This window comes from Oryzias latipes, chromosome 19, assembly GCF_002234675.1.
Source record: "Oryzias latipes chromosome 19, ASM223467v1".
NCBI classification, from domain to species: Eukaryota; Metazoa; Chordata; class Actinopteri; order Beloniformes; family Adrianichthyidae; genus Oryzias; species Oryzias latipes.
The window spans coordinates 155001-180292 of NC_019877.2; the positions used below are offsets into that span (position 1 = coordinate 155001).

Sequence of the window (25292 nt, forward strand, 5' to 3'; positions counted from 1 at the left end):
CTAGCGCTAGCATTAGCAGTGCTTGCTCCTGCTGCATTCAGCTTCGCTTGAGGCTTGATCGGTAATCCAGTGAGAATTACATTATTCATCCTTACTTGCTGTTCCACATCGTCCAGTCTTTTCTCCAGAATCTCGACCCGGTTTTCTCGCTGCTCGTTTTGAGCCCGAAATCTTCGGAACTCTTCCATCATTTCCCAAAGTGGCGTTAGCTTAGCCGACAATTGTTCCATAAAACTTTTCATCGTTTCTTGAATAATGTCAAGAGTCTTTTTGAGGTCTTCGTATTCCTGGGGTTTCTTCGAGGGCATGGTCAGCATTTTTTTTGGGGGAAAATCAACCTTTTAAGTAATTTGAAGATAGTTGTATTCGCAGAGAGGCACGCCACGCGTCCTGCTGTGTAACCCGGAACCGGATGTTCGAGAGAGACAATGAATCACATGTCATGCCGGCTCAGACGTCGCCCGGCCAAACAAGGTCTGCGTCAGGTGCTGGGGGGCCAGAGCACCCTGATGGAAAGTGGGCTACTGGAACAAGACGGAAATGGACTAGATGTGAGAACAAGGTTCTGTTAGAATGCTACTACTCAAGTAATCCCACCCAGAGGGGATACATGCAGAGAATGTGGAATGAATGGATGCTTCGAAACCCACAATCAAGGCTAACTGCCAAACAACTGGTAGGCCAATGCCCGAACATCCACAAGCGGCAACTCCTGTCACAACTTGAGATTGAAGCGCTACAATACAATGGCAATACCACGGGAGAGCCAGAACAACAGGTCAGAGAGGAGGCTATACCACACTCCCACCCTGAGATTGGGTACACAGCCCCAACAACCACATATACGCTGAGCGACTGACCTGAAAGACAAGATCATGTCTAGAATGAACACTAGGCAACCCCGACACCAGCTACAACGGTTAAATGATGTACCGCCTGAAAGTCTACTGGAAACCGTGAATGAAGCATTGAGGGCAATTCCTACCACAACCATCACAGAAACCAATGAATTGGTCTATACTCCAGCAGCAGTGATCATTGAGATGCTTGGCTATAAGAGTAGCCATGGGAGAAAACAGTACCCACCATGGAAGCAACGGTTAGAGGCCAAAATCAAGGCAACTCGGAAGGATGTGAGTAAGCTGACAGAGGCTCAAAGAGGTACAATGAGAAAGCAAGTATCGAAGAGATACAGCTAGATGCTTATACCTGAAGCACTGGAAACTGTCAAACAAAGGCTCTTAGCCTTGAGCAGCCGCCTAAAGAGATACACAAGAGACAATGAAGCCAGACGAATAAACAGGCTCTTCGCAACTCAACCTGCAAAAGTGTACACTCAGTGGCAGGGTCAAAACAGCCGAGCAGACCCACCAAGGCTGGAAACTGAACAGTACTGGAAAAGGACATGGGAGAAAGAGGCAGCACAAAAAAGCAATGCCCAGTGGCTGGTCTCTCTGAGAAAATAACATAGCAACCTCCCTAAACAGAATCCAGTAACCATCACAGTGGCAGACATCCAAGAAAGAGCTTCAGGTATGAAGAACTGGACAGCACCGGGCCCTGACATGATACATGCCTACTGGCTAAAGAAGCTTACCGCACTCCACGAGCACCTGGCAGCACAAATGAACAAGCTGCTAAGAGATGGGACTCACCCCAAATGGCTAACGGAAGGGCGAAAGATCCTGATCCAGAAGGATCCCTCAAAGGGAACAGTCCCATCCAACTACCGGCCAATAACCTGTCTCTCCACAACATGGAAGCTCATGTCAGGCATCATTACAACCAAGATAAATAGAAACATGGATCAATACATGAGCAACACACAGAAGGGCATTGGTAGAGACTCCAGAGGAGCCAAACAGCAACTCCTGGTCAACAGAACAGTCGCTCAAGACTGCAAGTCACGACACACCAACCTGTGCAAAGCCTGGATTGATTACAAGAAGGCCTATGACTCAATGCCACACACATGGATCACTGAATGTTTGGAGCTGTACAACATCAACAGGACTCTAAGAGCCTTCATAGGAAACTCGATGAAGCTGTGGAAAACCACCCTTGAAGCCAATGGGAAGCCACTTGCACAAGTGTCCATCAAATGTGGGATATACCAAGGTGATGCTCTGTCCCCACTGCTGTTCTGCATAGGTCTGAACCCCCTCAGCCAAATAATCAACAAGACTGGCTATGGATACCGACTCAGAAATGGGGCCAACATCAGTCACCTCCTCTACATGGATGACATCAAGCTATATGCTAAGAGCGAGCGTGACATTGACTCCCTGATCCACACAACCAGGATTTACAGTACTGACATTGGGATGTCATTCAGGCTCGAGAAATGCAGCCGGATGGTGACAAAGAGAGGCAAGGTAGTCCACACAGGAGGGGTCTCACTCCCAGAAGGAACAATAGCAGACATCGAGGACAATTACAAGTACCTTGGAATTCTGCAGGCAAATGGCAACCTGGAGCAGGCAACAAGGAAAGCTGCAACAGCTAAATACCTCCAACGAGTAAGACAAGTCCTGAGAAGCCATCTCAATGGCAAAAATAAGACCCGGGCAATAAACAGCTACGCACTGCCAGTTATCAGATACCCTGCAGGAATAATAAGATGGCCAAAGGAAGAGATACAGACCACGGATGTTAAAACATGAAAGATTCTCACCATGCATGGAGGGTTCCATCCCAAATCCAGCACCCTGAGACTGTATGCTAGCCGCAAGGAAGGAGGCCGAGGACTAGTGAGCGTAGAAGCCACTATCCAGGATGAAACATCCAAAATGCATGAGTACATCAAGCTCAAGGCCCCAACTGACAGTGTGCTCAGTGAATGTCTCAGGCAATGGAGAGCAGAGGATACAGTGCTGGAGGACAGATCCCCATAGGAGGACAAACCCCTGCATGGGATGTACCACCAGACCATAACTGAAGTGGCTGATATCAAGAAGTCCTACCAATGGCTAGAAAGGGCTGGCCTACAGGACAGCACCAAAGCACTCATCCTGGCAGCCCAGGAACAAGCCCTGAGCACCAGAGCAATAGAGGCTCAGATCTACCACACCAGACAAGACCCAAGGTGTAGATCTACCACACCAGACAAGAGCCAAGGTGTAGATCTACCACACCAGACAAGACCCAAGGTGTAGATCTACCACACCAGACAAGAGCCAAGGTGTAGATCTACCACACCAGACAAGACCCAAGGTGTAGATCTACCACACCAGACAAGACCCAAGGTGTAGATCTACCACACCAGACAAGACCCAAGGTGTAGATCTACCACACCAGACAAGACCCAAGGTGTAGATCTACCACACCAGACAAGACCCAAGGTGTAGATCTACCACACCAGACAAGACCCAAGGTGTAGGCTGTGCAAAGAGGCGCCTGAAACAATCCAGCACATAACTGCAGGATGTAAGAGGCTGGCAGGTAAAGCATACATGGAGCGCCACAATCAAGTGGCTGGAATAATATACAGGAACATGTATGCAGAATATGAACTGGAAACCCCAAGATCAAAATGGGAAACACCTCAGAAGGTGGTAGAGAATGAGAGGGCAAAGACCCTGTGGGACTTCCAGATCCAGACTGATAGGATGGTGACGGAGAACCAACCAGACATTGTAGTGGTGGATAAAGAACAGAGGAAAGCCGTTGTGGTGGATGTGGCAGTGCCAAGCGATGGGAACATCAGGAAGAAGGAACATGACAAACTGGAGAAATACCAGGGACTCAGAGAAGAACTGGAGAAACAAGGAAAGTGAAGGTGACAGTGGTGCCTGTGGTGATTGGAGCACTGGGGGCAGTAACCCCCAAGCTGGAGGAGTGGCTGCAGCAGATACCTGGAAAGACCTCAGACCTCTCAGTCCAGAAAAGCGCAGTGCTAGGAACAGCTAAGATACTGCTAAGGATCCATAAGCTCCCAGGCATTTGGTAGAGGACCCGAGCTTGTGTGAGTAACCACCTGCAGAGGGTGAGAGGTGCGATATATATATATATCGCACCTCTCACCCTCTGCAGGTGGTTGTGTGTATATATATATATATATATATATATATATATATATATATATATATACATACACACACAAATATGGGATATGCACACTAGTGGCCTGGATAGGCTCAGGCAGCCCCGTGACCCTGAAAGTGACAAGACAGATTTAGAAGATGGAATTATATATTTTTTTATTCTTTAAAAATCAGACAATATGATCTTAGTATATTATTTTTTATTTTGTGTCTTATAGTCGAGGTATACTTATGATAAAAATTACAGGCCTTTCTCATCTTTAGAAGTGGGAGAACAGGTGGCTGACCAAATAATTTTTGCCCTATTGTGTCATTCATTCATTCATTCATTCATTCATTCATTTTCTTAACCGTTTTTCCCTTTCGGGGTCACGGGGCTGCTGGAGCCTATCCTGGCCACTTGTGGACGAAGGCAAGGGACACCCTGGAGAGGTTGCCAGTCTGTCGCAGGGTAGAATGTCCACAAACACAAACCCATTCACTCTCACCTAGGGACAATTTAGAGTTGCCAATTAACCTATGAAGCATGTTTTTGGATGGTGGGAGGAAGCTGGAGACCCGGGAGAGAACCCACGCATGCACGGGGAGAACATGCAAACTCCACACAGAGAGGTCCCCTGTTGATGTAGTTTTTCACGTACCCCAGCTGGGACTTGAACTGGAGACCTTCTTGCTGTGAGGCAAGAGCGCTAACCACTGCGCCATCGTGTGTGTGTGTGTGTGTGTGTGTGTGTGTGTGTGTGTGTGTGTGTGTGTGTGTGTATATATATATATATATATATATATATATATCTATATATATATTTATATATATTTTTTTTACGCCGGATGCCCTTCCTGACGCAACCCTCTCTATTTATCCGGGCTTGGGACCGGCACAGAAGTTACTGGCTTGCAACCCCTGTGGCTAGATTATATATATATATATATATATGGAGGAAAAACCACCCGCGGAGAGTGAGAGGGGCGTTTTTTTAAATATATATATATATATATATAATTGTAATTAGAAGTTTATAATTTTGAATTAGAATTATTTATATTTGCTGCTAACATGAAACTGTAATTTAAATAAAGGTAAATTGAATCTCTGCAAAGGTTTTTCGGGATTTGATTTTTGTCATTTGCTGATTATCTTTTCAGACTGATGGAGTCAGAAATCCTTCAGCATCTGATGAAGAAGAGTCTTTGAGATGAAGACCAACATGTTTCAGTGATTTCCCTTCCTTCAGACCTGCAACCAGCCGCCATGAGATGATGAAGTGCAGCGGGAGCCTGTTCATCTGCAGTCGGAGCTTCCAGATGATATGACCAGAACAGATGCATGTCATGAATCAAAGGTCCAGAACCACCCGGCTCGCTGATGCGTTCCGCAGGCGCTCGGCCTGCTGGAAGCTCCTGGCAGGGGAACGTCCTCACAGCCCGGACCACACCGCGGCGGCGGCCTCGCCTGAACCCAGCTCGTGAACGCATCGACCCCACCTGAGACCAAACGGAGCGGCGAGCCAAAACATATCAAAGCATAACTTGAGGCTGGCCCAGCTCAAATTGGAAAAGCATGAAGGCCTGAAAGAAGGATCACACATGTTTCAGAGTATGTGCAGAGTTTTAATTGATAATAAATTGTGCTTTTGCAGCCCTGCGCCGCACATGAAAGCAGCTCAAGGTGTTTTTCATTCACATGGGGGGGTAATTGATAGCATTTGTTTGCTTTTTACATATTTGATCCACTTTCCTCAGTTGAACCGTCGATTCTCCAAAGGCGTCAGAACCTCCTTCACCGTCATGCGACTGAACTCGGGTCCTGAATGAGACGGGGATCTGATCTCCTCATCCAGGTACAGGATTTCCAGAACCTTCCAGCCCAGAAACAGTTTCTTTACAAAAACAAGCAGCACAAAGACACATGTCTCTGACAGAGTCTCTGTTTGGTTGTTTGGAAGACCCCGACTGTGATCCGGTCAAACTAAAACACGTCTGGTGGTTTGAACTTCAGAACTATTGTCCAAACGTGCAGACGTGTGGAAGTTGACTTTTTTAATGTTCATTTGTGTCCATACTCCTTTAGTCCGGCTTTAAATTGACGCGTCGCATCTTCATGCTGTCGCTCGCTGACAGAAAATGTTCTAAACATCTGAGCTCAGCAGAAAACTAACAGGGTCAATCTTTAGTTCCATCTGCATGAACCGCTCTCTGGTTCATTGTTCTGGATCTGCTTTTCTTCAGTTCCTTCCAGGTCAAATCTGCCTGGTCTACCTGTCACCTGCTTTCACCTTCAGCTCAGCTGCTCCTCGTTTGGCTGACGACCTCCAGGCTACTTAAGTCTGTTTCTCAGAGGCCGTCTGGTTCTTGTCTGCTGTGATTCTGTCTTGAAGTCCCTCCTGCTGCCTTATTGTTTGGTTCTTTGTGTCACTGGAACCTGGGCCGTTCAGGTTTTACTTTATGGGTTTGATTTAGTCAACAAAATGAGGATTTTGAACCTGAATGAAGCAAAACGACTTCAACCTAAGTCCATCAGACACTGGAATCCATTAAAAAGGTTTAGAAAATTTCATGACGATGTGGATGATGCTGCTTAAATATGACTGAACCACAGAAATGTCAAACTTGTTAAAGTTCATCCTGTCTTTAAGGTTTTCCTGTGATCAAAAACATTTAAAATATAGCGATTTTACAGCAACTTGATCAAAAATATTTCTAGAGGATTCACAGAAATACTTGTACCCGTTAAAAATCAGCTGTTTTTTGGGTTATTCATATTTTTGCATGCAAAAGTTCAGTTTTTGCAGTAATGACTGTAGTGATGAAGAGTTTCTGAATAATTCCCTTTAGTCTGACCCCAAACTGGACGACCAGAGACCACGGAACGCTTCCTAAAACTGTGAATATATATAGACGGCTGAAGTAACAAATCCAAAATAAAAACAAAATATTTGGCCCAACAGCCTGACCGAGTTCACAGAAAATTCAATTTTCAATTCAATTCAATTTTATTTATAAAGCCCAAATTCACAACGGTGGTCTCAATGGGCTTCGGATCGGTAATTGGAAAAGGATTCACATCTGTTTTTAAAACATAAAATATACACATTTTCTCTTATGTCCATAAAATTTGTGAAGAAACACAAATACGGAGCAGAATTTTGCCAATCTGAAACCAAATAATACAGAAAAACATGAAAGTGTGAACTTTTCTTCCTGAAGTCTGAACAGAATCACTAGAGTCTCTGGATTTCTCTGCATCGCGTCTCCAGTCTGCTCCCTTCAATCTGTCATAAGGTTTTAAATATCTGTTTATTAATGTCTTAGTTTATACGGATGTCAGATAATGAGAATGTAGTTTAATTAAAGTCTCAGATTATGAAGATCTACGATTTTAGTCATTTCTGTTCAAAAGATCCCAGATTAAGACAATCTCAGATTTTAAAAATCTCATTGTCTCTTTTTTTTATTTATTTATTTATTAATTTACACATACATCACTTTTAATTTTATTTTTCTGGTTTTAAATAAAGATTTCATTTTTTGAAGGTCTCAGTTTATGAGGAACTTCATGATCATCTCATGCATTCTAAAATAATCTCAGATTATGATGATCTAAATTTATAAAGATAGACTTTTATGCAGATTTCTGTTAATTTTATGTAGAATTCAGATTATGAATCTCCATCAGTTTTTGTCTGATGGAGATTTACCTTTTTAATCACAAATATCCGTTCTGGATGGTTTCCTGAGGATTACAGTATTTGAATGAAGATGTCGTGTAATAAACAGCGCCAACCTTCTCAGATTTATGGCTTGTCTGCGATCCTGATACTTTATAATTTGTGCATGTCACGTGCGCGCCTGCAGGTTTGCCCATTACCCCCCCCCCCCCCCCCCCCCCCCCCCGACTCACCTGGACAGTTGAGATTAAAGTCTTAAATTGGGTCTAGTTGAGTTTGAGTCCGTGTAGCAGACGTGTTCAGGGTGACCCTGCCTCCACCCAACTGTAGCTGGGATAGGCTCCAGCAACCCCACAACCGTAAAACGGTTCTGAAAAATGACAAATCAGAGAAATCCACCTCTGAAGCAGGACTTTAGACTGTGGGGGGAAACTGAGGCGCCTGCAGAAAACCCCAAATGTGGGATTTGAACCTTCTCCCTAGGTGACGGTGCTAACCACTATACCACCATTATCATAAAATCTGAAGTGGCATGTTTTTGTCCAGTTTTACTGTCAAACGTGGCGTGATGGGACAAACGTCAGTACGCGGCGTGGAATCTGGATCTGCAGACTGAGCGGTTTTCTCTCCAGAGCGTCTGCCGCTGCTGCTGCAGAGCCGCCTTCAGCGTCCTGCTGCCTCCTCCTGTGATGGAACGCCGTCCCGCCCCCTCCGGATTGAAGAAACAGAGTCTCCTCTGGGAGGCGGAACACCCTGGTTGAAGCCCACCAAGGCCTGAGACGCCGGCTGGCACGCCATGAAACACTTCCCAGCTTTACGGCTTGGGCTCCGTACCCAATTAGGCAGAGCGAAGCAGATTTACAACGCCACCAGGGCCTGGAGATGGATGGACCTGTTTTGAAGTTTTCAGGGATGGAGGGGGGCTGGGAATACGCTATTCCCCAGCCTCTTTTATCACGTCCTGTCAGAGGTCTGCAGGTGGAGCGAGCGCAGACTCCAGACGGGACGGAGAAGTCCAGAAATGACAGAAGAACGTCTGATTGGTTCATTTTATTCTCAAAACAATTATACAAAATAGTTGGATTCATAAACAGAAATATGTTTAATAAATATGCCAGGAGGAAGCTGAAAAAAGGTCAGTAGATAGGAAATAATTTACAACCTCGGTGATCTGTTAAAGACCGACTCTGATGAAGATGCAGTTCTGAACGTTTGCTGATGATGGAGCGCTTAAAGATTCAAGTTGTTACAAATCAGCAGCAGACGGAAAAATGCCTCCTGAAAGAGATTCAATTTGTGACGTAGAAGAGACTCTGGGCGGGGCCACAAGCTCCCTGCTCTAGCTCCGCCCCCTTCTGATCATCCACTGTCAGACAAACCGATCCATGAACGTCTTTGTTTTCCTGGAATCTGGATCAGAACTGGACGGATGGATGGTTCTCTGATGGCGAGGGGCTGTAAGCTAGTGGGAGAGCTCTCAGTGAGGATGGAGGGAAAGGGGGGCGGGGTTGCTCTGCGCCAACAGTCCTGCCCTCAACTCAGGTGTTTTCTGAATAACTCCTGCCGCTCTGCAGAAACTGTCCTGGAAAACGATACGGGTTTCTGGGTAAAAATGGATCAGAAGGTGATGGGAGTGGGACTCGAACCCGTCACCAACAGGAGCTGCAATCCCAGTTTAGATTCTGTACATATTTATAAAGAGGAAATTGGTCCTGACGGTCGTCCACTGTCCTCAGAAACGGGATTCGAACCGTGGACCCCCTCAGAAACATTCTTCCTTGCCGTCTCTCTACTGAGGGCTGCTGGTGATCGCCCGGAGGAGCTCGCAGGCGTTCTTTGACGCCACGTCCTGCAGCCTCCGGAGGCGGCGAGGGCTGGCGGTGCCCATGAAGCTGTCGGGCTGAAGCACCGCCATGCCGTCGCTGACTTCGCCCATGATGATGAGGAGGCCCTCGGCGGCGGCGCCCGTGATGTTCGGGCACGAGCAGCTCCAGTCCACATTGAGGAACGTGACCTCCAGGGGCCCCCTCCCAAAAAAGCGCAGACCCATCTTCTCGTCCTTGAAGATCTTGTCGATGGTCACGAGGGCGTGGCCCGCGTCCTTCTCTTGGCTGACATCCGTCAGGCGGCCGGTGATGACGAAGTCGCTGCGGCAGAAGCTGGGCACCATCTTGGCGCGCGGCGGGCAACTCTGGCAGGGGGGGGCCTTCTGGTAGGGGCAGCTGTCCTCACAGGCCCGTTTGGACTCAAAGTTGTTGTCGTTTCCGCCGCAGCCGCCGTAGATGAAGGTGTGACACCCCCGCAGGGCGCTGCTGTACGCCCACCGCGGCTCGTACGCCTTGCAGGGCCCCTGCAGGCTGGGGAGTCCGCAGGGACCCGACGGCTCCGGACCGCAGCACCGCATGCAGTCCTGGAGGGACTCGAACAGCCGGGGCGGCTCCTGGCTGCTGCAGGAAGTGTAGCTTCGGCACACGTTGGCGTTCGGCTCGTAGAACCAGCTCACCGTCTCCAGCCCACTCCCACAGTCCTCCTGCGGGATGGGGGGGCTCACACATGCCTCGGGGGGGCAGCGGCTCTGGTTTTTGGACTGCGGGGGGCTTGGGGCCTCAGCGGGCAGCACGGTGAGGAGGTGGAAGGCCTGGACTGACCCGGAGGGGTTTTGAACCGTGCACCTGTACACCCCCGAGTCGGCGGGCTGGGCGTTGTAGACCACCAGCTGACCCGCGTTGGTGACCACCATGTTTCCGATCATGTGGTTCCGCCTTAAGGCCACGCCCTGCTCGCGTGGGGGGGCCTGCTTCTCCCAGGTGACGTCGTGCTGGGGCGGGCCTGTGGCCGCGCACAGGAAGCTGGCCGTGTCCCCCGCATTCACCATCTGATGGGCGGGGCTTCTGACCACCAGGGGGGGCAGCGGCTCGGTGGGGGGTGGCGGGGGAGTGGTGGTGGGGCCCACAGTGGTCATGCGGAGCAGTGGGTGACCTGCTTTGGGCCAGGTGAGATGGAAGCGGCAGGAGACCACCGTGAGCGTGACCCCCTTTGAGCACGCTTCCGCGTCCATGTAGCAGCGGTTGTAATACGTCATGCCGTCGGAGGCGCACGTGAAGCTGGGCTCGCGCCCGCAGCGCTCGCGGCATTTGCAGTGGGGCTGACCGTCCCAGACGTCACACTCGGATCCCTGCTGCGTGCACGTGAAGCCCGCGCAGCTCGCCTCTTTGGGCGTCATGGACGGGGCCCCCGCCGCGGAGCGCGCGACCACGCAGCTGCGGCCCCCGCACACGTTCTGGCAGCACTTCTCAGAGGAGTCGCACTCCTGCGGGGGGACACCTTCATCAGACTCCTCATCTTCATCACAACATCAGATGTGCACGAGCCGTAAACCTTAAAATACTCACTTGGTCGGACTGACACTCCCGCGTGCACGTGCTCATGGCGTCCACCCACAGGTTGGGGTTCACGTCATTGGGGCAGATGCCCGAGTGCGCGTGGGTCACGGGCGGCAAACCTGCGGCGCGGAGTTCTGTGAACGCGCGCGCGAGGATACAGAGCCACAGCAGCATCTTCAGCAAGGCGAGTGCGCGCGCCTGAACAGTCCAGCGGGGGGGGGGAAGGAGTCACGCGCTGGGGTCCGCAGGGCAGCGGGCGCGTGTCAGCGGGTCAGTCAGTGATGCTCGCGCGGAACGGAGCCCGGCCGGTGCAAAGATGAACGCTGCTGCTCACGCGCCGGGAGAAGCTTTAAGATGAGCGGGGGTGGGGGGAGAGGGGGCACCTGCCTTTTAAATAGGCGCGCGGGGTCCCCCGTTTAACTGTTTGTGCTCTGCGCGCGCGGCGTGCCAAGACGCGCGAGACTTCAGAGGAACGGTGGTTTCTGTCTGTGACGGGACGCCGCGCGCGCGCGCTCGAACTTTTAGGGTGTTTTTGAAAAGTTTTAATGAAAACAAACGGATGATGCGATGAAGAAAACAAAGTCTGGTTGTGATGAGTCTGAACTCCGCAGGCGTCTGCGCTGCTGTTGCGCAACATCTGCCTTCATCAGCTGACCTCCGTGTCTTTGTTCACTCGTTACTTCTCCTACATGCGGATGCGTGCACGTGCGCACGAACCTTCCCCAGACGCGCATGCGTGCAGGAATCTGGACAAGACGAAGGTTTCGACATCCCGACCCAAACGTGAGTCCAGAATCCGGAGCGCAGACCCGACTGCGGCAGAGGTGAGCTGAGGACAGGCTCAGGGGGCGGGGCTGGGCGGCGCGCGCAGGCGCGCAGCGACTAATGAATGAAGTTGTGAATTTCTCTTTGAAGAACTTCCTCCGGTTCAGCCGAGGACAGGCAGCTATTAAACCGCGGACCCACGCTGCGCGCGTGCGCGGCAGAACGGCCTTGTTTACCTGAAACGCACAGCAGCAGGTCTCGGTCCTGGGGGGGGGGATCATTATGTCTGCTGCTTCTGCTTCAAGTTTGCGGAACATCTGGGCTTCAAACGGCTTTTGTAGAGTCTGAGCTTCAGGGGAAGCTGTGCGCATGCGCCAGGACTGCGCAGAGGTTATCCGAGGTTCCGTCAGCGGTTCCTGGAGAACATGGAGAGACGAGCATTTCCTGCAAAGCCACGACGTGTTCTTTTGAAAACGTCTTTGCCCTCCTGTTTAATCTTTGTCTGTGCTGCTCGTTTGTGTCTCGAATGAATCCTAAAAGTCTAGAACAGATGAGAACCTGGAGGCCACACCCAGCGTCCTGCAGCTTTGGGACAGATCATGGAGGACTCTGAACAGGTGACTGAAGAGGACCAGCAGGCCATGAAAGAAGCCCCACCTCCCTGGACTCGGTTCAGGTCAGAGTTGGGACTTGGATCCATGCAGAGCTGAAGGAGGACAGGGGAACATCTGGACTCAGAGAACACAAAAGGACTGGAACCCTTTTAGAGTCAGACACAGAGGTGGGAGTGTGATGGCAGAGGCTCCTCTGCAGCCCCGGTCCTGAACCACCGACCCGTCCACAAACTCTGGTCTCTACCAGGAGAACGTCCTTGAAGATCTGCAGCCATAGAAGATTTCCGTCAGATTAGAGCTGCGTTCATCTGAATTCTCTGCTCGCCGCCTGTCCAGATGTGTTCATGGCAGGTGTGGGAGGAGCTACTGCCAGATGTTTGTAGCCTGATCGTTACATGGAGCGGCGTCCGTGTGGATCTCATGAACGACGTTTAGAGATCAGGCTGATCTAGCATGCAGAGTTCTACAAAACCATGTCCGCTTCATGACATCGTTGGAGACTCTCCGGCTGCTGTTTCCGGTTCTGTGACCCAGTTTGAAGGCCGACTGTCCCACATTGACCCGAGGGGGGGGGGGAATAAAAGCAAAGAGAAGGATCTTTTTTATTTTAGTCTCTGTGAAAACAAAAATATATCTGAAGTCTGGAGACTTGAGCAGGCTGCCCCCCCCATGTCCTCTGTGTGGCCCCCCCCCGAAGGCCGGCATGGGCCCCTCCACAGCCCACAGGGGTCTGTAACCTAGGGCATGCGGGGGTGTCGGCCGATTGAGTGACAGTCTCTTCTCACGATGAGCTTTTCTCCCCTGTGGGGTTACTGTGACCCCCCCCCCCCAGCCACTTGATAGTTTCTGGATCTGTCTTTCATAGCCCCACGGGTGAAACGCTGGTGTTTGTGGATCTTGAAGCATCGGTATCCTTGAGCGTGAGCTCCCCCTGGTGGCGGTTCACAGACATTACACTGTTTCAGGTGATCTCAGGTGAAGAAGAGACCCGGATGTTGTTCCCATTTTTTTTAATAAAGGCGTCAGCATTTTGGTGATACAGTAATTCAAGTTTTTATAGATTGGGTTCACAGAAGAATCACATGTCTAACTCAGCAAAGTTCTCTAAAAGAAGCATAAATAACAGTACAAAAAAAAGTGGGCGGGGTTTTCTCCTGAAGTGGCACAGTGTTCGTCTCTGCTGGTAGAAAACATTCCTGCTTTCAGCTGAGTGACAACGATGCGTTCACTGGCATTTCCTCCCACGGCTGAAGGCACTGAAGGCAGCGCAGGCGCCATCGAGCAGCACGTGTTTCCTGTTCAGACGCCACAGATGCAGGTGAGACGAAGCCGCGGCGGTCTGGAGGTGCCGGGTCATCCCCGCGACCCGGCTTCACCACAACGAAGGGCCCGAAGGAGCAGGAGGGAGGTCGCACGGCGCCTTCACTGGACCAGGCCGGCGTCTTTGGCCATGCCGTAGAAGATCCCTCTCTTGGAGATGAGGTTGGTGGGGGTATCGAACTCTGCGATCTTCCCCTTGTCCAGAACCAGAACTCTGCAGGACCAGAGGAGTCGGGTTAGGACCACATTCTCAGACATCACGGCTTGCCGTGCACACGTTCACCGTCACACTCTGGCTTCCATGTGACACGGCTACGTCAGTTTAAAAGCACCAACAGCAGAGGGCGATAAAGAGCACCGCGACACGATTAACCCTTTGAGCTCCAGCTGTGGCGACGACCATCGGCAGGAGATACGAGACGTTTCCTGATATTATGACTCTCTTTAAACTTTGAAAAAATTTAACCAGAACTTCAATATGTCTTTCATTGTAATAAAATTCAGTTTCTTTAATGATCACAACGTGAAGCACTGCAGCTGTCTCTCATAAACAAGCTGCTTTTATTTTGGTAACTTAAGTATAGAAAGGAAACGGTCAACATTGTCTGATTTCCACAAGAAAACATTTTTCAGTATAAGAAAATCAATAGAATGAATGTGTCTAACAGTAGGATTGAGGAAATAAAGTTCTGTTTATGTTCAACATTAATGTAGATTCTCTAGAACTTTCATAACAAAAGTTGCATCATAACCTTAAAGGGCTCTGGTACAATACGGTGATGCGTATCGTACATCTTGCTGATACACCTCCCTAAAAATACTCTAAAAGTTGATGCTCAGTCTAGTACAGGTGTGTGGGGGTGGAGCGTTGGTCACATGCTTATTTACCGCTGAAGACAAGAAACTGATCAGATAAGAGAAAACGCTGACAATACTAAGCTAAACGTCCATCAGCTAACAAAGGACAGCTAGCATGAATGCTAAGCAGGGAAGGTCTGGAGCTGCTGGACTCTACATGAACACAGAACCGCAGTCCCACCTGGTGTAGTCCATGATGGTGTTGAGTCTGTGTGCGATGGTGAAGACGGTGCTGTTCTCAAACTGAGTCCGTATGGTGGACTGGATGAGGTCGTCGGTCTCCAGGTCGATGGCAGCGGTGGCTTCGTCCAGGATGAGGATCCTGGTCTTCCTCAGGAGAGCTCGGGCCAAACACACCAGCTGCCTCTGACCCACACTGGACACACAGCAGCGCATCAACACCCCCTTCAGGAGCCAGGACGGCCTGGACTCTCCTGGAACCCACCTGAGGTTCTCTCCTCCCTCGGCGCACTCCATCTGCAGCTGGGCCGGCTGGTTCCGGACGAACCCGTGGAGGTGGGAATGCTCCAGAGCTTTCCACACGTCTTCGTCCGAGTACTTGTCGAAAGGATCCAGGTTCATCCTCAGGGTCCCGGAGAACAGGACGGGTTCCTGAGGCAGAAAGGTGTGTGGTTGGAGCCAAAGCCAAGCCCGGTTTGTGGGCGGAGCCCCGTCAGCTCGGGTACCTGAGGGATGATGGTCAGTCTGGACCTCAGATCGTGGAGGCCGATCTCTGCGATCTTCACGCCGTCGATGGTGATCTCTCCTGCAGCGGCTTCCAGCAGCCGGAAGAGGCAGAGCGTCATGGACGATTTGCCGGCCCCCGTTCGCCCCACAATGCCGATCTGCAGAAACCGCCATGAGCGTCTGTGTCGGAACCCCCACCCCCCGAAGGTTCTGCCTCACCTTCTCCCCTCCCTTCACGTCCAGCGTAATGTTCTTCAGGACGAGGTCCAGACCGTCTCTGTAGCGAACGCTGTAGCCGTGGAACTCCACCTTCCCGTCCGTGGGCCATTCAGGGGGGGGCTTCTTGTCCTCCACCTCCCAAGGAGCCTGTGGGGAAAAACGGCTTCATGAAGCAGAACCTCAGACTTCAACCCCTGATCCAAACCCCCTCCTTCAGTGTCCATTTGGGTCTGAGAAGGCTCCTTCATGGAACCGCTCCGTCACCAAGAACCTTGACTGCCTGGAAATCCTGACCACGCCTTTGAGGAAACAGACCTTCAGACCCGGTTCTCTTCAGCTGGTATTCAGTTAAACACACCCATGTGCCAAAGCGGCTCGTAGTGGGTGTGGTCAGCGGTCGCTAAGGAAAACCGTAAAACTTACTTTGAAGTAGAAACACAAAAGTCTGGAAACACGTTTATGAGCTCGAGACATGAAAACAAGTCAATGGTTGCTATGGACCAGGACTTTCAGGATGGGTTCTACTTTAAGTCCAAATCTGTTATGTATCGGTTGTTAGCCGTCGATTTAAAAAAAAAAAAAAAAAAACAGTAGATGGATGACATATGTGGTCATGTGACCTGTACGGTGCTGGTGTTAGCTATTTGTCAGAAATTGGACCTATCATCAGGTTTGAAGCCAGCAAAGCCCTGGTTCTGCACCAACTCCAGCTCCAAAACCACATGGATAAGACCCCAAGAGCTGGTCCCCCCAAGAGCTGCCCCCCCCCCAGGAGCTGGCCCCCCAAGAGCTGGCCCCCCAAAGCTTCTCCTTCAAGAATCTCCAGGCTTCATGAATGCGCCCCGTACCAGGGAGTACAGAGTGTCCTGTCTGTGTCGGGTCAGCAGCGCCTCTGGTTCTGGTTTACGGTATTGGTTCATGGTTGTGTTGTTCCAGCTGATTGGTTGGGCGTTTTTATGGCGCATTCAGAGCAGTGCGGCGCCAACACCTCCTTAAAGGCAAAGGCGTGCTCCTTCACCTCTGGTTTGGTCTCTGAGTACTCCTTCACTCGCTCCACCGCCACGATGTTGTTCTCCAGGTCTGACGTCATCCGCACCATCCAGTTCAGAGACATGGTCACCTGGGGGGCGGAGTCAGATCTCAGGTCTCAGAGGGCTTCAGGTCAGGGCTGCTGACCACGTTTGGGCTCAGCGTACCTGCAGAGCGTAGGACACCGACAGCCCCACCAGACCCGGGTTCAGCGTCTCCTTCCAGATGACGGCGAACAAAGCGGCGAACAGAACGATGCAGTTCCCAATGAACTCGATCCGGACCCCCAGCCACCTGCAACAAGGAGAGACGGCTGCTCAACCGGCAGAACACCAGGGAACCGCTTCCAGCGGCTGTGCTGCGTCGGTGTTCCACTGTTCAGAGCCACAGCGGGGCGTCTCCCTGCTGATCACCTGGATCAGGTGTGGTCAGCGGGTCACAGCGAGGAGACACCTGTTAATCTGGAGGAGCAGCGGCGCCGCGTCAGGTGGGCGGGGCACTCACCTGTTGGACACGATCCCGGGGTAGTAGCTCCTCTGGTTCTCGTCCACCTTGGCGTCGCTCATCAGCACGAAGGCGTCCAGCCTGCCGTAGGCTCGGATGACGCTGGAGCCGGTGACGGTTTCCGAAAAGTGGGAGTAAATGGGAGAGCGGCTGACAGACTCCAGACGCTTCAGCTGCCGAGACGAGGCGACGTAAAACCTCTGCGGAGGGAGACAAACGACCAGCGTTAAAGCCACGAGGCCTCTGCACGTGCTCAGAAATGTCAGAACGAAGCAAAGGAGCGGCGCACACACACACACGCACACGCAGAGGCAGTTAAGCAGCAAAACACCTGCAGCCATCGTTCGATTCCCTCATTTCCAGATAGTTGAAAAGCAGCCAGCCAATGTTCCAGGAGAAACCTCAGGAATGCGCGGTAAACAGTCTGCTCTGCCTGCAGAACCGCCGTCACCTGCAGGTGTTTTGGCTGTGTTCACCGTTAGCTTAAGCCACATCCTCTCAGCGCTACAGCAGCTTGCCCCGCCCCTTCATGTCCGTATGAACGCCAGTAAAAAGGTCATGCAGCACAGAAGCAGCAGGAAGAACGCGGGTTAGTCTCCGCCTCCAGATCACAGCTGGAGCTCGCCGTCCGCCGACAGGCGTGACCTCTCCAACCTGGAACCAGTGAAGATGGGTTCTGACCAGCGGGTCCTTCAATGATGATGGATCTAGAACATGCTAGACCATGGGGTCATCTGGACCCCACAAGATGGCACAAGGGCTAGCAATCAGGAAAATCCTGAACCTGCAGCCTGTCGGACCCTGACAGCTTTTCGTCTGTCTGATCTTGGAAAGGGTTCCATTTTAGCAGGTTCTAAGCTTTGGGTTTGGTACCAGAACACAGCTGAGTGGAGCTGACGGTTTACGGTGTCAGAGTTCTGCAGCGTCTGTGACTCGAACCGTCGTGACGGTGGAGCCGACACCAAACCTCAGAGAAAAATGACTCCTTATAAACTATAGTAACTAACTCACATAAGTGACTGTTTGTCATTTTAGTCAATCCTGCCCAAAAATAAGTCAATGAAGCCACGCCCACAAACCCCGCCCACTTTCCCCACAGTTTCAATCCTTTCACAGCGGAGCTTTGGCTCTACTGTTGACATTCTTTCTGCGCAGCAGAGATGTTTCTACACGATCAATGCTTTACATTTGTAAAAAAAATCTGAGGCCTGACATGAAGCCACGCCCACAAAACTACACCCGCCGAAAACGACGAAGCGCCTGACCTGAAGCCACGCCCACAGACATTCCTAACGGTTATAAATGAATGAAATCTTTCTGTGGATTCAATAATTTTAACACGCTACGTTTCTTCATGACTGATCTGTTTCTCTGATCTGTGGGTTTTGGCGTGAAGCGAGCGCCGGTCCCGATTGGTCTCTGGCTCTCTTTTTCCTGTCTAGGGTTTTCTGTCTTGTTCCGGTTTTGCCGATGTTCTTCCGGTTTGGAGCTCGTCTGGAGAGCTGCAGCGTTGAGGTCGTCTCACAGAATGAATGAGAAAGCTGCAGCTTCTCTCCACATTTCCAAACAGGAAGTGGCGTGAATTGAAGCCGGCAGCTGATGAAGCCACCTTCTGATGTCTCAGGCTTTGTTCTGGTTTTGTTCTTTCCCTGCTTTCAGGGAAGCTTCCTCGTCTCTTGCGTTTGTGTTGTCATGACGCCTGTGGACTGATTGGCTTGTTAGTGAGGCAGAATCACCTGCGTCATCATGATCTGGGTGTAAAACTACGGAGGCGTTCCCACCGGACCCCCGCGGCCGCTAACTACCCGTGCTAGCTACTGCGCCGCTACGACAAGCCACACTTCCTGAATCACTAGCACAGCTGCAAACACGTGCGGCGGTCTACCAGCGCAGTCATGCGGCATGTATTCATCAGTTAGCGGACCGGATTCCTATTTACCTGGACCCACCAGTAGAACAGCGTTAAGGGGGCTACCACGATGAGGAAGACGGGGGTGAGGGCGGAGCATATGAGCAGCACATTCAGCGTGTACCAGAAGGTGCGCATCCATATGTCCATATTGTCAGGGATGAGGAAGTCTACAGCGTCCATGTCTGTGCCGAAGCGGTTCAGCAGCCGCCCCGAGGGGGTGCTCTGGAAGAAGGCCTGCGGCGCCCGCAGCACCCCCTGCAGCAGGCGGCCGTGCATGAGCTGGGCGGCGTGCAGCGTGCTGTAGACCCGGCACAGCAGGCAGGTTACCAAAACCAGCAACCCTGCGGGACAAGGGGTGAGAGGGGGGGGGCTGGAGTCAGCAAGCGCTGCGTCCCATGATCCCTTGCAGCTGCTCGCATTCAAAGCTGATTATCTGGTGGCTTCGGTTCCCGTTTTTCACTGAGCTGCAGAATTTCTATCAGCTTGATTTTGATCGTTTACTTCAGTAGTGCTTGTACTTTAATGTGAAAGTACTTTTACTTCCACTTAAGAAGTATTTTTGTTGTTCTGCTGAAAGCCTGAATAAAATAATTTATTCTCATTTTTATTCTATTTAACATTTCTTTAAGATGTTTTCATTTCATGATTGCCAAGTTTCATTTCAAAATAAAAGCCCTGACTTGATTCAAACCATTGGGAGGAGTTTGGGAGTAAAGTTAAAGTAAACTTTTCATCATTTACTGAAATGATGCTTCATGTCTGACTGGAGATATGACCTTATGACCTTAATGACGTCAGAACTTTTCAACCACAAATACTTCTAAATGTGAAATAAATTCCTGAGATCAAATCTGCACTGAAATCACAACATCAGAAAAATAGAAAATAAAACAAAACACTTTTGCCTCTTTTTACCAGTAGAATAAATTATAATTATTATTTTTTAGTTACTGATTTTCGTCAGTCTTACTTTAACTGATTGGGTGATTGATTATATGAAAAATCTATATGAATTCAGAAAAAAATAACCTGTTTTCTCTTCTTCTATAGACTCCTTTGACTGTTTTGATATTTAACACGTTAAATTTGGATCAAATGTTTGCTTTGAACATCCATCGTTGTGTTCAGGATCCAGCAGAGAACCATCATCACATTTCCTGTTATTCCACCTCAAAGCTAAGTCTTCTGTTTCCATGGCAACCCTTTCCTGAGACAAAAAGAAACAAAAATCTCAAATTCGATCAGAAATCTCCTGAAACAGAAGCTGTAATACCAGGATCGGCCACCAGAGGGAGTGCAGCCATTAGGTCAGAGGTTAAATGTGTGTGTGTGTGTGTTGGGGGGGGGAGACAGGAAGCGCTTCAGCTGCAGGGACGCTGCGGGAAAAAAACACCCAGAAGGTTACAGGAGCTGCAAACGAGCCAGAGAGGAGCAGAGGGGAGCAGAGAGGAGCAGAGGAGGTCTTTTTCCCCAGAGCGGGTCGGCCCCCGCAGGAGTACCTGAACAAAGACGTAAATTAAAGCCAGAACGGGGATGATGAGGGCGAAGTACGGCGTGCTGCAAACGATAACGATCATGGTGGACAGCGAGGCGCAGAAGGTGCCCAGGAACATGAGCACGGTGGACGGCAGCGCCTCGTCGATGACGTAGACGTCCTTGGAGAAGCGGTTGATGATGCGTCCTATGGGGGTGGTGTCAAAGAAGGACTGTGGGGTGTGCAGCTTGTTGGTGAGCAGGTTGGCGTGCAGCCGCCTGGCCGCGCTGATGTTCCCCATGGCTAAGGTGTAGGAGGAGATCATGACCAGGATGCCTGCGGACGGTTAAACCACAGGAGACGTTTTACTGTGAAGGACGCTGGAGCCCCGCCCACACACCGAGACGCTCTGCTGCCACTTGAATGAAGACGTGGTTAAAAAAGGCGGCCGTCTGAGAGGAGGGTCACTGAGCGCGCTCACTCACCTTGCGCGATGCCCAGCGCCGCGTACACCGACACCCTCATCTGCACGTTCTCCTGGGTGTGGTTCCCCGCCGCGTCGTTGGTCCACTGACTGAGCCAGATGTTGGATCCGATGGCGGCGGCGCTCTGGCAGCCGTACAGCAGAAGGATGAGCACCGACAGCAGCACCCCCACCGCCTTCACGTACTCCAGGTACACCTTGGTTTTCACCTGGGGGACGGTCGCACACGTCAGCCGCTGCTAAAGCTGGGGGCGGAGCCTCTCTGGGCGTCTGCACTGACCCGTCCGGTCTCCGCCGTCTCCGCCTGGATCAGCTTCTCCAGCTCCTTCTTCTTCTCCGGCGGCTCGCCGCGCTTCCTCTGGCTGCAGCCGTGCCTCCGCACCGAGCGCCTGCGCGGGTTCTCGCCGTCCGCTGACAGGACGCTCATCTGTCTGCAGACAGGAAGCGGAGAGTCAGCCCCTCCCCCCTCACCAGCGCACGCTCCCGGCCTCTGAACCCCCACCTCATGAAGGCTTTCCTGGCCTCGTTCATCACCGGCTCGTTCTCCATCATGTCGCAGTGATGGTTGCCCAGCTCTTCTTCAGGGAAGAACTCCATCTCGTCCAGCAGCTCGTCTGTAACCACGGCGACAGAGCATCAGGCCCAGCCCCCCCAGAACGGCGCCCTCACAGACGCTCCACCCTTTACCTTCAAGCTCGTCCTCCTCCAGAATGTCCTCCAAAGCGTAGTTCCTGAGGAACTCTGCGAAGGCGCCGTTCTGCTTCAGCAGCTCCTGGTGGGAGCCCATCTCCGACACGCGCCCCGCCCCCAGCACCATGATGTTGTCCACCTGCGGCAGGAAGCTGATGCCGTGCGTCACCAGGATGCGCGTCTGCAACGACACCACGGCATTCGTCTCTGCTGCAGGAGGAGAACTGATAAAACGGCAGCAGCTTCCTGCCTGAGGGGGCGGAGCTCCGCTCACCTTCTCCTTCAGAAGCCCGTCAGGCCCGATCAGGCGGTCAAAGATGTGTTTGGCCACGTGTGCGTCCACGGCGGACAGCGGGTCGTCCAGCAGGTAGACGTCGGCGTCGCTGTACAACGCTCGCGCCAGGCTCACCCTCTGCCGCTGGCCCCCCGACAGGTTGATTCCCTGCAAGACACGAGCGGCGCATCAGCGGCGCGTCAGCGGCACGTCAGCCAGGACTCCGCCTCTGCCCGGGGACTTCGTCCTACCTTCTCTCCGATCTCGGTCTGATCTCCTCCGGGCAGCACCTCCAGGTCCTGCGTGAGGGCGCAGGCGTCCAGAACCGAGCAGTACTTCTGCTCGTTGTAGGCGTTCCCAAACAGGATGTTGTCCCGCAGCGTGGCGTTCTGGATCCACGCCTGTTGAGGGACGTACGCCACAGAGCCCTGAGGAAGAGGAGGAGCACACGTTGGTTTTATCTGAACACAGAACCGTTCTGACCCGAACTGACCTTAACCAACGCTGGGGTCAGGTGATCTGTTCTGGCCATCGTGACATCATTGGGCCCCCACCCTTTTTAAAAATGTCAATCAAAGTGTTATGCCCCTCCCCTCAACTCAGTCGAATTTCTGCATCTAATATGAAGAAAAACTGGAAATCCTGCTCAGCTAAAGTTGGTTTCATTTTGAAACTGGCTTCCAACAGGAAGTGAGGGCGTGGCGGTTCCATCAGCATGGAGACCCGACACTTCCTGCTGCGTCTTTATGGAGTGATGCTGTCAGGAGGCTTTAACCCTTTGGGGCCTAAATCACAGTTTCGTCTGCTTCAGATTCACTTCTGTATTTCTATCAGACGACTGCCGTCATCCTCACCTCTGTGGCTCTAAATGTTGGATTCACACACCAGACATCAAATCACATGAGATGGAAAAAAGTGATTCGTTCTGAACCTCAAAATGTTCAAAGTTTAAATTCATAAAAACAACCAGAACAAATGAATTGACGTGTTTTTGAATGAAAAGAGGCAGAAACTCTTTGTTCCACATCTATGAAGACTTCCTGTTCTGACTGAACACATAAAGGCTCCTTAACGCCATGTTTCCATGGAGACGCCGTCTGCAGCTTCCAGGCGGCCAAAACTGGAAGTCTGGTTCTTACAGATGTTTAATTTTTTTTACAGATTTTCCTTATTGAGTCTGCGACAAAGAATAAAATAAAGTATTCTGAAGAATAGTTTTGTAGTTCATCCATCTGGACTACAGCTGGAATCAGGTAAAGGTGAGTCTGGCTCCTCCTCCTCCTGAGTGAAGAGCTCACCTCCTGCTACGGCGGCGGCGGCGGGACTTTTACGTTCAACACAAAGCTGTCACAATGTTTTAGACGGCGGTGGTTCATGTTGGGGTAGCTCCGCCCCTCACGCCAGCAGTGAGAGGAGCCGCTCTCTCAGTGTAAATGAGAGCCCCCCCCCGTCTCCTGACTTGTCTTCCTCCATCAGAGTCCCTCATCGAGGATCATCTCCCGTCATAAAAAACGCTTTCGTTAAACGCCGCGTCGGCCCAAATCTGTCACTCATCTGTCAATCATCTGTCACCCATCTGTCAATCATCTGTCACCCATCTGTCAATCATCTGCCAATCATAGATTATTAAAACAAGTTTGGGAAAGTTTGACAAAAACAGGAAATCATTTAAAAGTTTCTTATGAAAAACTTTTTCTTTCTGAACTTTAGCCTAAAACCAGAAAACAGATTTTCCCTCCGTTTTAGGAAAAGGGGGGCTTACCTGAATGGACACCTCCCCCTCCAGTTTCTCCATTTCTCCCAGCAGGGCGGAGATCAGGGAGGACTTCCCGCAGCCGACGGGGCCGACCACGGCGAGCAGGGAGCCGCGAGGAACCATCACGCTGACGCTGCAATGGCACGGCGCGTTAGCAAAAGGCGGCAGAGCCGATGGACGGCGCTTTACGGGACGCACCTGTGCAGGACGGGCGGGTCTTCCTTCGCCCAGGTGAACGTCCCGTTGACCACGGTCACAGAGAAATCTGTGGAAAACCACGCCAGAGGCTCAGAACGCATCCACCAACAGGGAGGCAGAGCAGGTGGAGAGTTTACCGCCAGGCGTGTTCTTCCTGTCCACGGAGTCGGGGTCCAGCTCGTCGTGACTCAGGAAGTTCTGGATCCGCTTCAGCGACACGCTAGCCTGCGGGGAACGCACGGTCAGGATGAGAACGGCGTGAACGCCAGCGGCAGAGGAAGAGCAAGGAGGCGGACCTGCGCTATGCTGCTGATCACTTGGGGGAGCATGTTGAGAGGAAACCGGAGGATGTTGAAGAGCGACAGCGACACGAAGGCCCGCTTGGCGTCCAGAACGTTGTTCTCGTCCACCGACACGAACACGGCGAACGACGTCAGGGCGACCTGGACACAAGAACAGACGTCTGAGGCAGAGATCGCCATCGAGTCCAGCATCTCCTCCTGAGCTCCGCCTCCAGCAGGGGGCGCCGGTCCGCCGGCGGCGCTCACCAGGAAGGGCGCGCTGGTCCAGGCCATGGTGGACAGCGCTCCCAGGTAGGCGGTTTTGCGCAGAACGTTGAGCTCCTTCTGCCGGATGTCCAGGACCTTCTGCTTGAAGGACTCCTCCCAGGCGTACAGCTTCAGGACTTTGATGCCGTTCAGAATCTCGTTCATCAGTTTGAGTCGAGCGTCTTTGTGCTGCATCTGCTCCACCTGGGGAACCGGCAGAACTTTACCCACACGCCAGCAGCAGACGGATCAGAACCGGACCGAGGGACGGACTGATCCTCCTCAGCTTCAGAACAAACCATGGAATGATAGACAGGTCCTTCTGTTTCTGTATGAAGTGTGTGTGTGTTGGTTTGTTGTAATGAATTTCTTGTATTTCTTAGTTTATTGAAGCACTTTGGGGAGTTCTGCATCAGGGAAAGTGCTTTATAAATACAACAGTCAATAAATATCTGTCTTTTAGTTTAACAAAAATCATTTCCAAACTTTTCCTTTTTCTGGTTTCAAGTTGAAACAGTTTATTAAAGATTTCAGTTTAAAAAGAGATAAAAATAAATGAATTTTAAATAAATAAAGTCAGTAAAAAATGAAAGAAACAGGCTGGAAACGGATTAATGGTTAATGGTGTATACTTATATAGCGCTTTTCTACCTACAAGGCCCAAAAGCGCTTCACAGTCTCACACACACACACACACACACACACACTGGTGTTAGCACAGGTTTGACTTCCACCTGCAGGACGACCAGCGTCACGTCAGGCAGATACCTGATAGGCCCGCGTCTTCATGGCGATGAAAGCGTTCAGTGGGATGAGCATGACCATGACCGCCACTCCGGCGAGCACAGACGGGCCGAGGTTCTGCAGAA

At 51.3% G+C, this 25292-nt stretch overlaps 2 protein-coding genes and 1 long non-coding RNA gene across 4 annotated transcripts in view; 1 reads left to right on the top strand and 2 right to left on the bottom strand.

Annotated features, from left to right (window-relative positions):
• Positions 1 to 7505, top strand: part of LOC110014463 — a 16269-nt gene extending 8764 nt beyond the window's left edge. The window contains exons 3-5 of one of the 2 annotated variants that reach the window (XR_002872166.1): positions 5187 to 5637; positions 5784 to 5881; positions 6280 to 7505. This is a non-coding gene — a long non-coding RNA (uncharacterized LOC110014463). Of the gene's footprint in view, positions 1 to 5186; positions 5703 to 5783; positions 5882 to 6279 lie in introns of those variants that run through there. The other variant, XR_002872165.1, reaches the window with a different exon arrangement.
• A 1635-nt stretch (positions 7506 to 9140) lies between these two features.
• On the bottom strand, positions 9141 to 13350 carry LOC101161126 (WAP, Kazal, immunoglobulin, Kunitz and NTR domain-containing protein 2-like). Its single transcript, XM_023949376.1, has 2 exons — positions 11101 to 13350; positions 9141 to 11018 (listed from the first exon to the last, which is right to left on the bottom strand). The coding sequence occupies exons 1-2, from the start codon at positions 11263 to 11265 to the stop codon at positions 9498 to 9500; spliced, it is 1686 nt and encodes a 561-aa protein (XP_023805144.1). The 5' UTR covers positions 11266 to 13350; the 3' UTR covers positions 9141 to 9497.
• A 113-nt stretch (positions 13351 to 13463) lies between these two features.
• Positions 13464 to 25292, bottom strand: part of abcc3 (ATP binding cassette subfamily C member 3) — a 36608-nt gene continuing 24779 nt past the window's right edge. Inside the window, exons 11-31 of the mRNA XM_023949375.1 lie at positions 25192 to 25284; positions 24424 to 24627; positions 24172 to 24318; positions 24013 to 24100; positions 23876 to 23942; positions 23684 to 23810; positions 22173 to 22349; positions 21922 to 22089; positions 21645 to 21828; positions 21460 to 21571; positions 21238 to 21388; positions 20959 to 21166; positions 20499 to 20809; positions 17088 to 17287; positions 16751 to 16877; positions 16573 to 16674; positions 15555 to 15701; positions 15335 to 15493; positions 15094 to 15260; positions 14830 to 15024; positions 13464 to 14004 (exon numbers count right to left, since the gene is read on the bottom strand). Of these exons, the coding sequence (XP_023805143.1) occupies positions 13893 to 14004; positions 14830 to 15024; positions 15094 to 15260; positions 15335 to 15493; positions 15555 to 15701; positions 16573 to 16674; positions 16751 to 16877; positions 17088 to 17287; positions 20499 to 20809; positions 20959 to 21166; positions 21238 to 21388; positions 21460 to 21571; positions 21645 to 21828; positions 21922 to 22089; positions 22173 to 22349; positions 23684 to 23810; positions 23876 to 23942; positions 24013 to 24100; positions 24172 to 24318; positions 24424 to 24627; positions 25192 to 25284 (3246 nt within the window). The 3' untranslated portion in view covers positions 13464 to 13892. The remainder of the gene's footprint in view (positions 14005 to 14829; positions 15025 to 15093; positions 15261 to 15334; positions 15494 to 15554; positions 15702 to 16572; positions 16675 to 16750; positions 16878 to 17087; positions 17288 to 20498; positions 20810 to 20958; positions 21167 to 21237; positions 21389 to 21459; positions 21572 to 21644; positions 21829 to 21921; positions 22090 to 22172; positions 22350 to 23683; positions 23811 to 23875; positions 23943 to 24012; positions 24101 to 24171; positions 24319 to 24423; positions 24628 to 25191; positions 25285 to 25292) is intronic.

What these genes read in the sequence shown, in the direction of transcription:
- LOC101161126 (XM_023949376.1), bottom strand. Translation starts at nt 11,265, where the DNA reads ATGCTGCTGTGGCTCTGTATCCTCGCGCGCGCGTTCACAGAACTCCGC. An exon ending in GGGAGTGTCAGTCCGACCAA is followed by an intron (nt 11,019 to 11,100) that starts GTGAGTATTTTA and finishes GTCCCCCCGCAG; the next exon opens with GAGTGCGACTCCTCTGAGAA.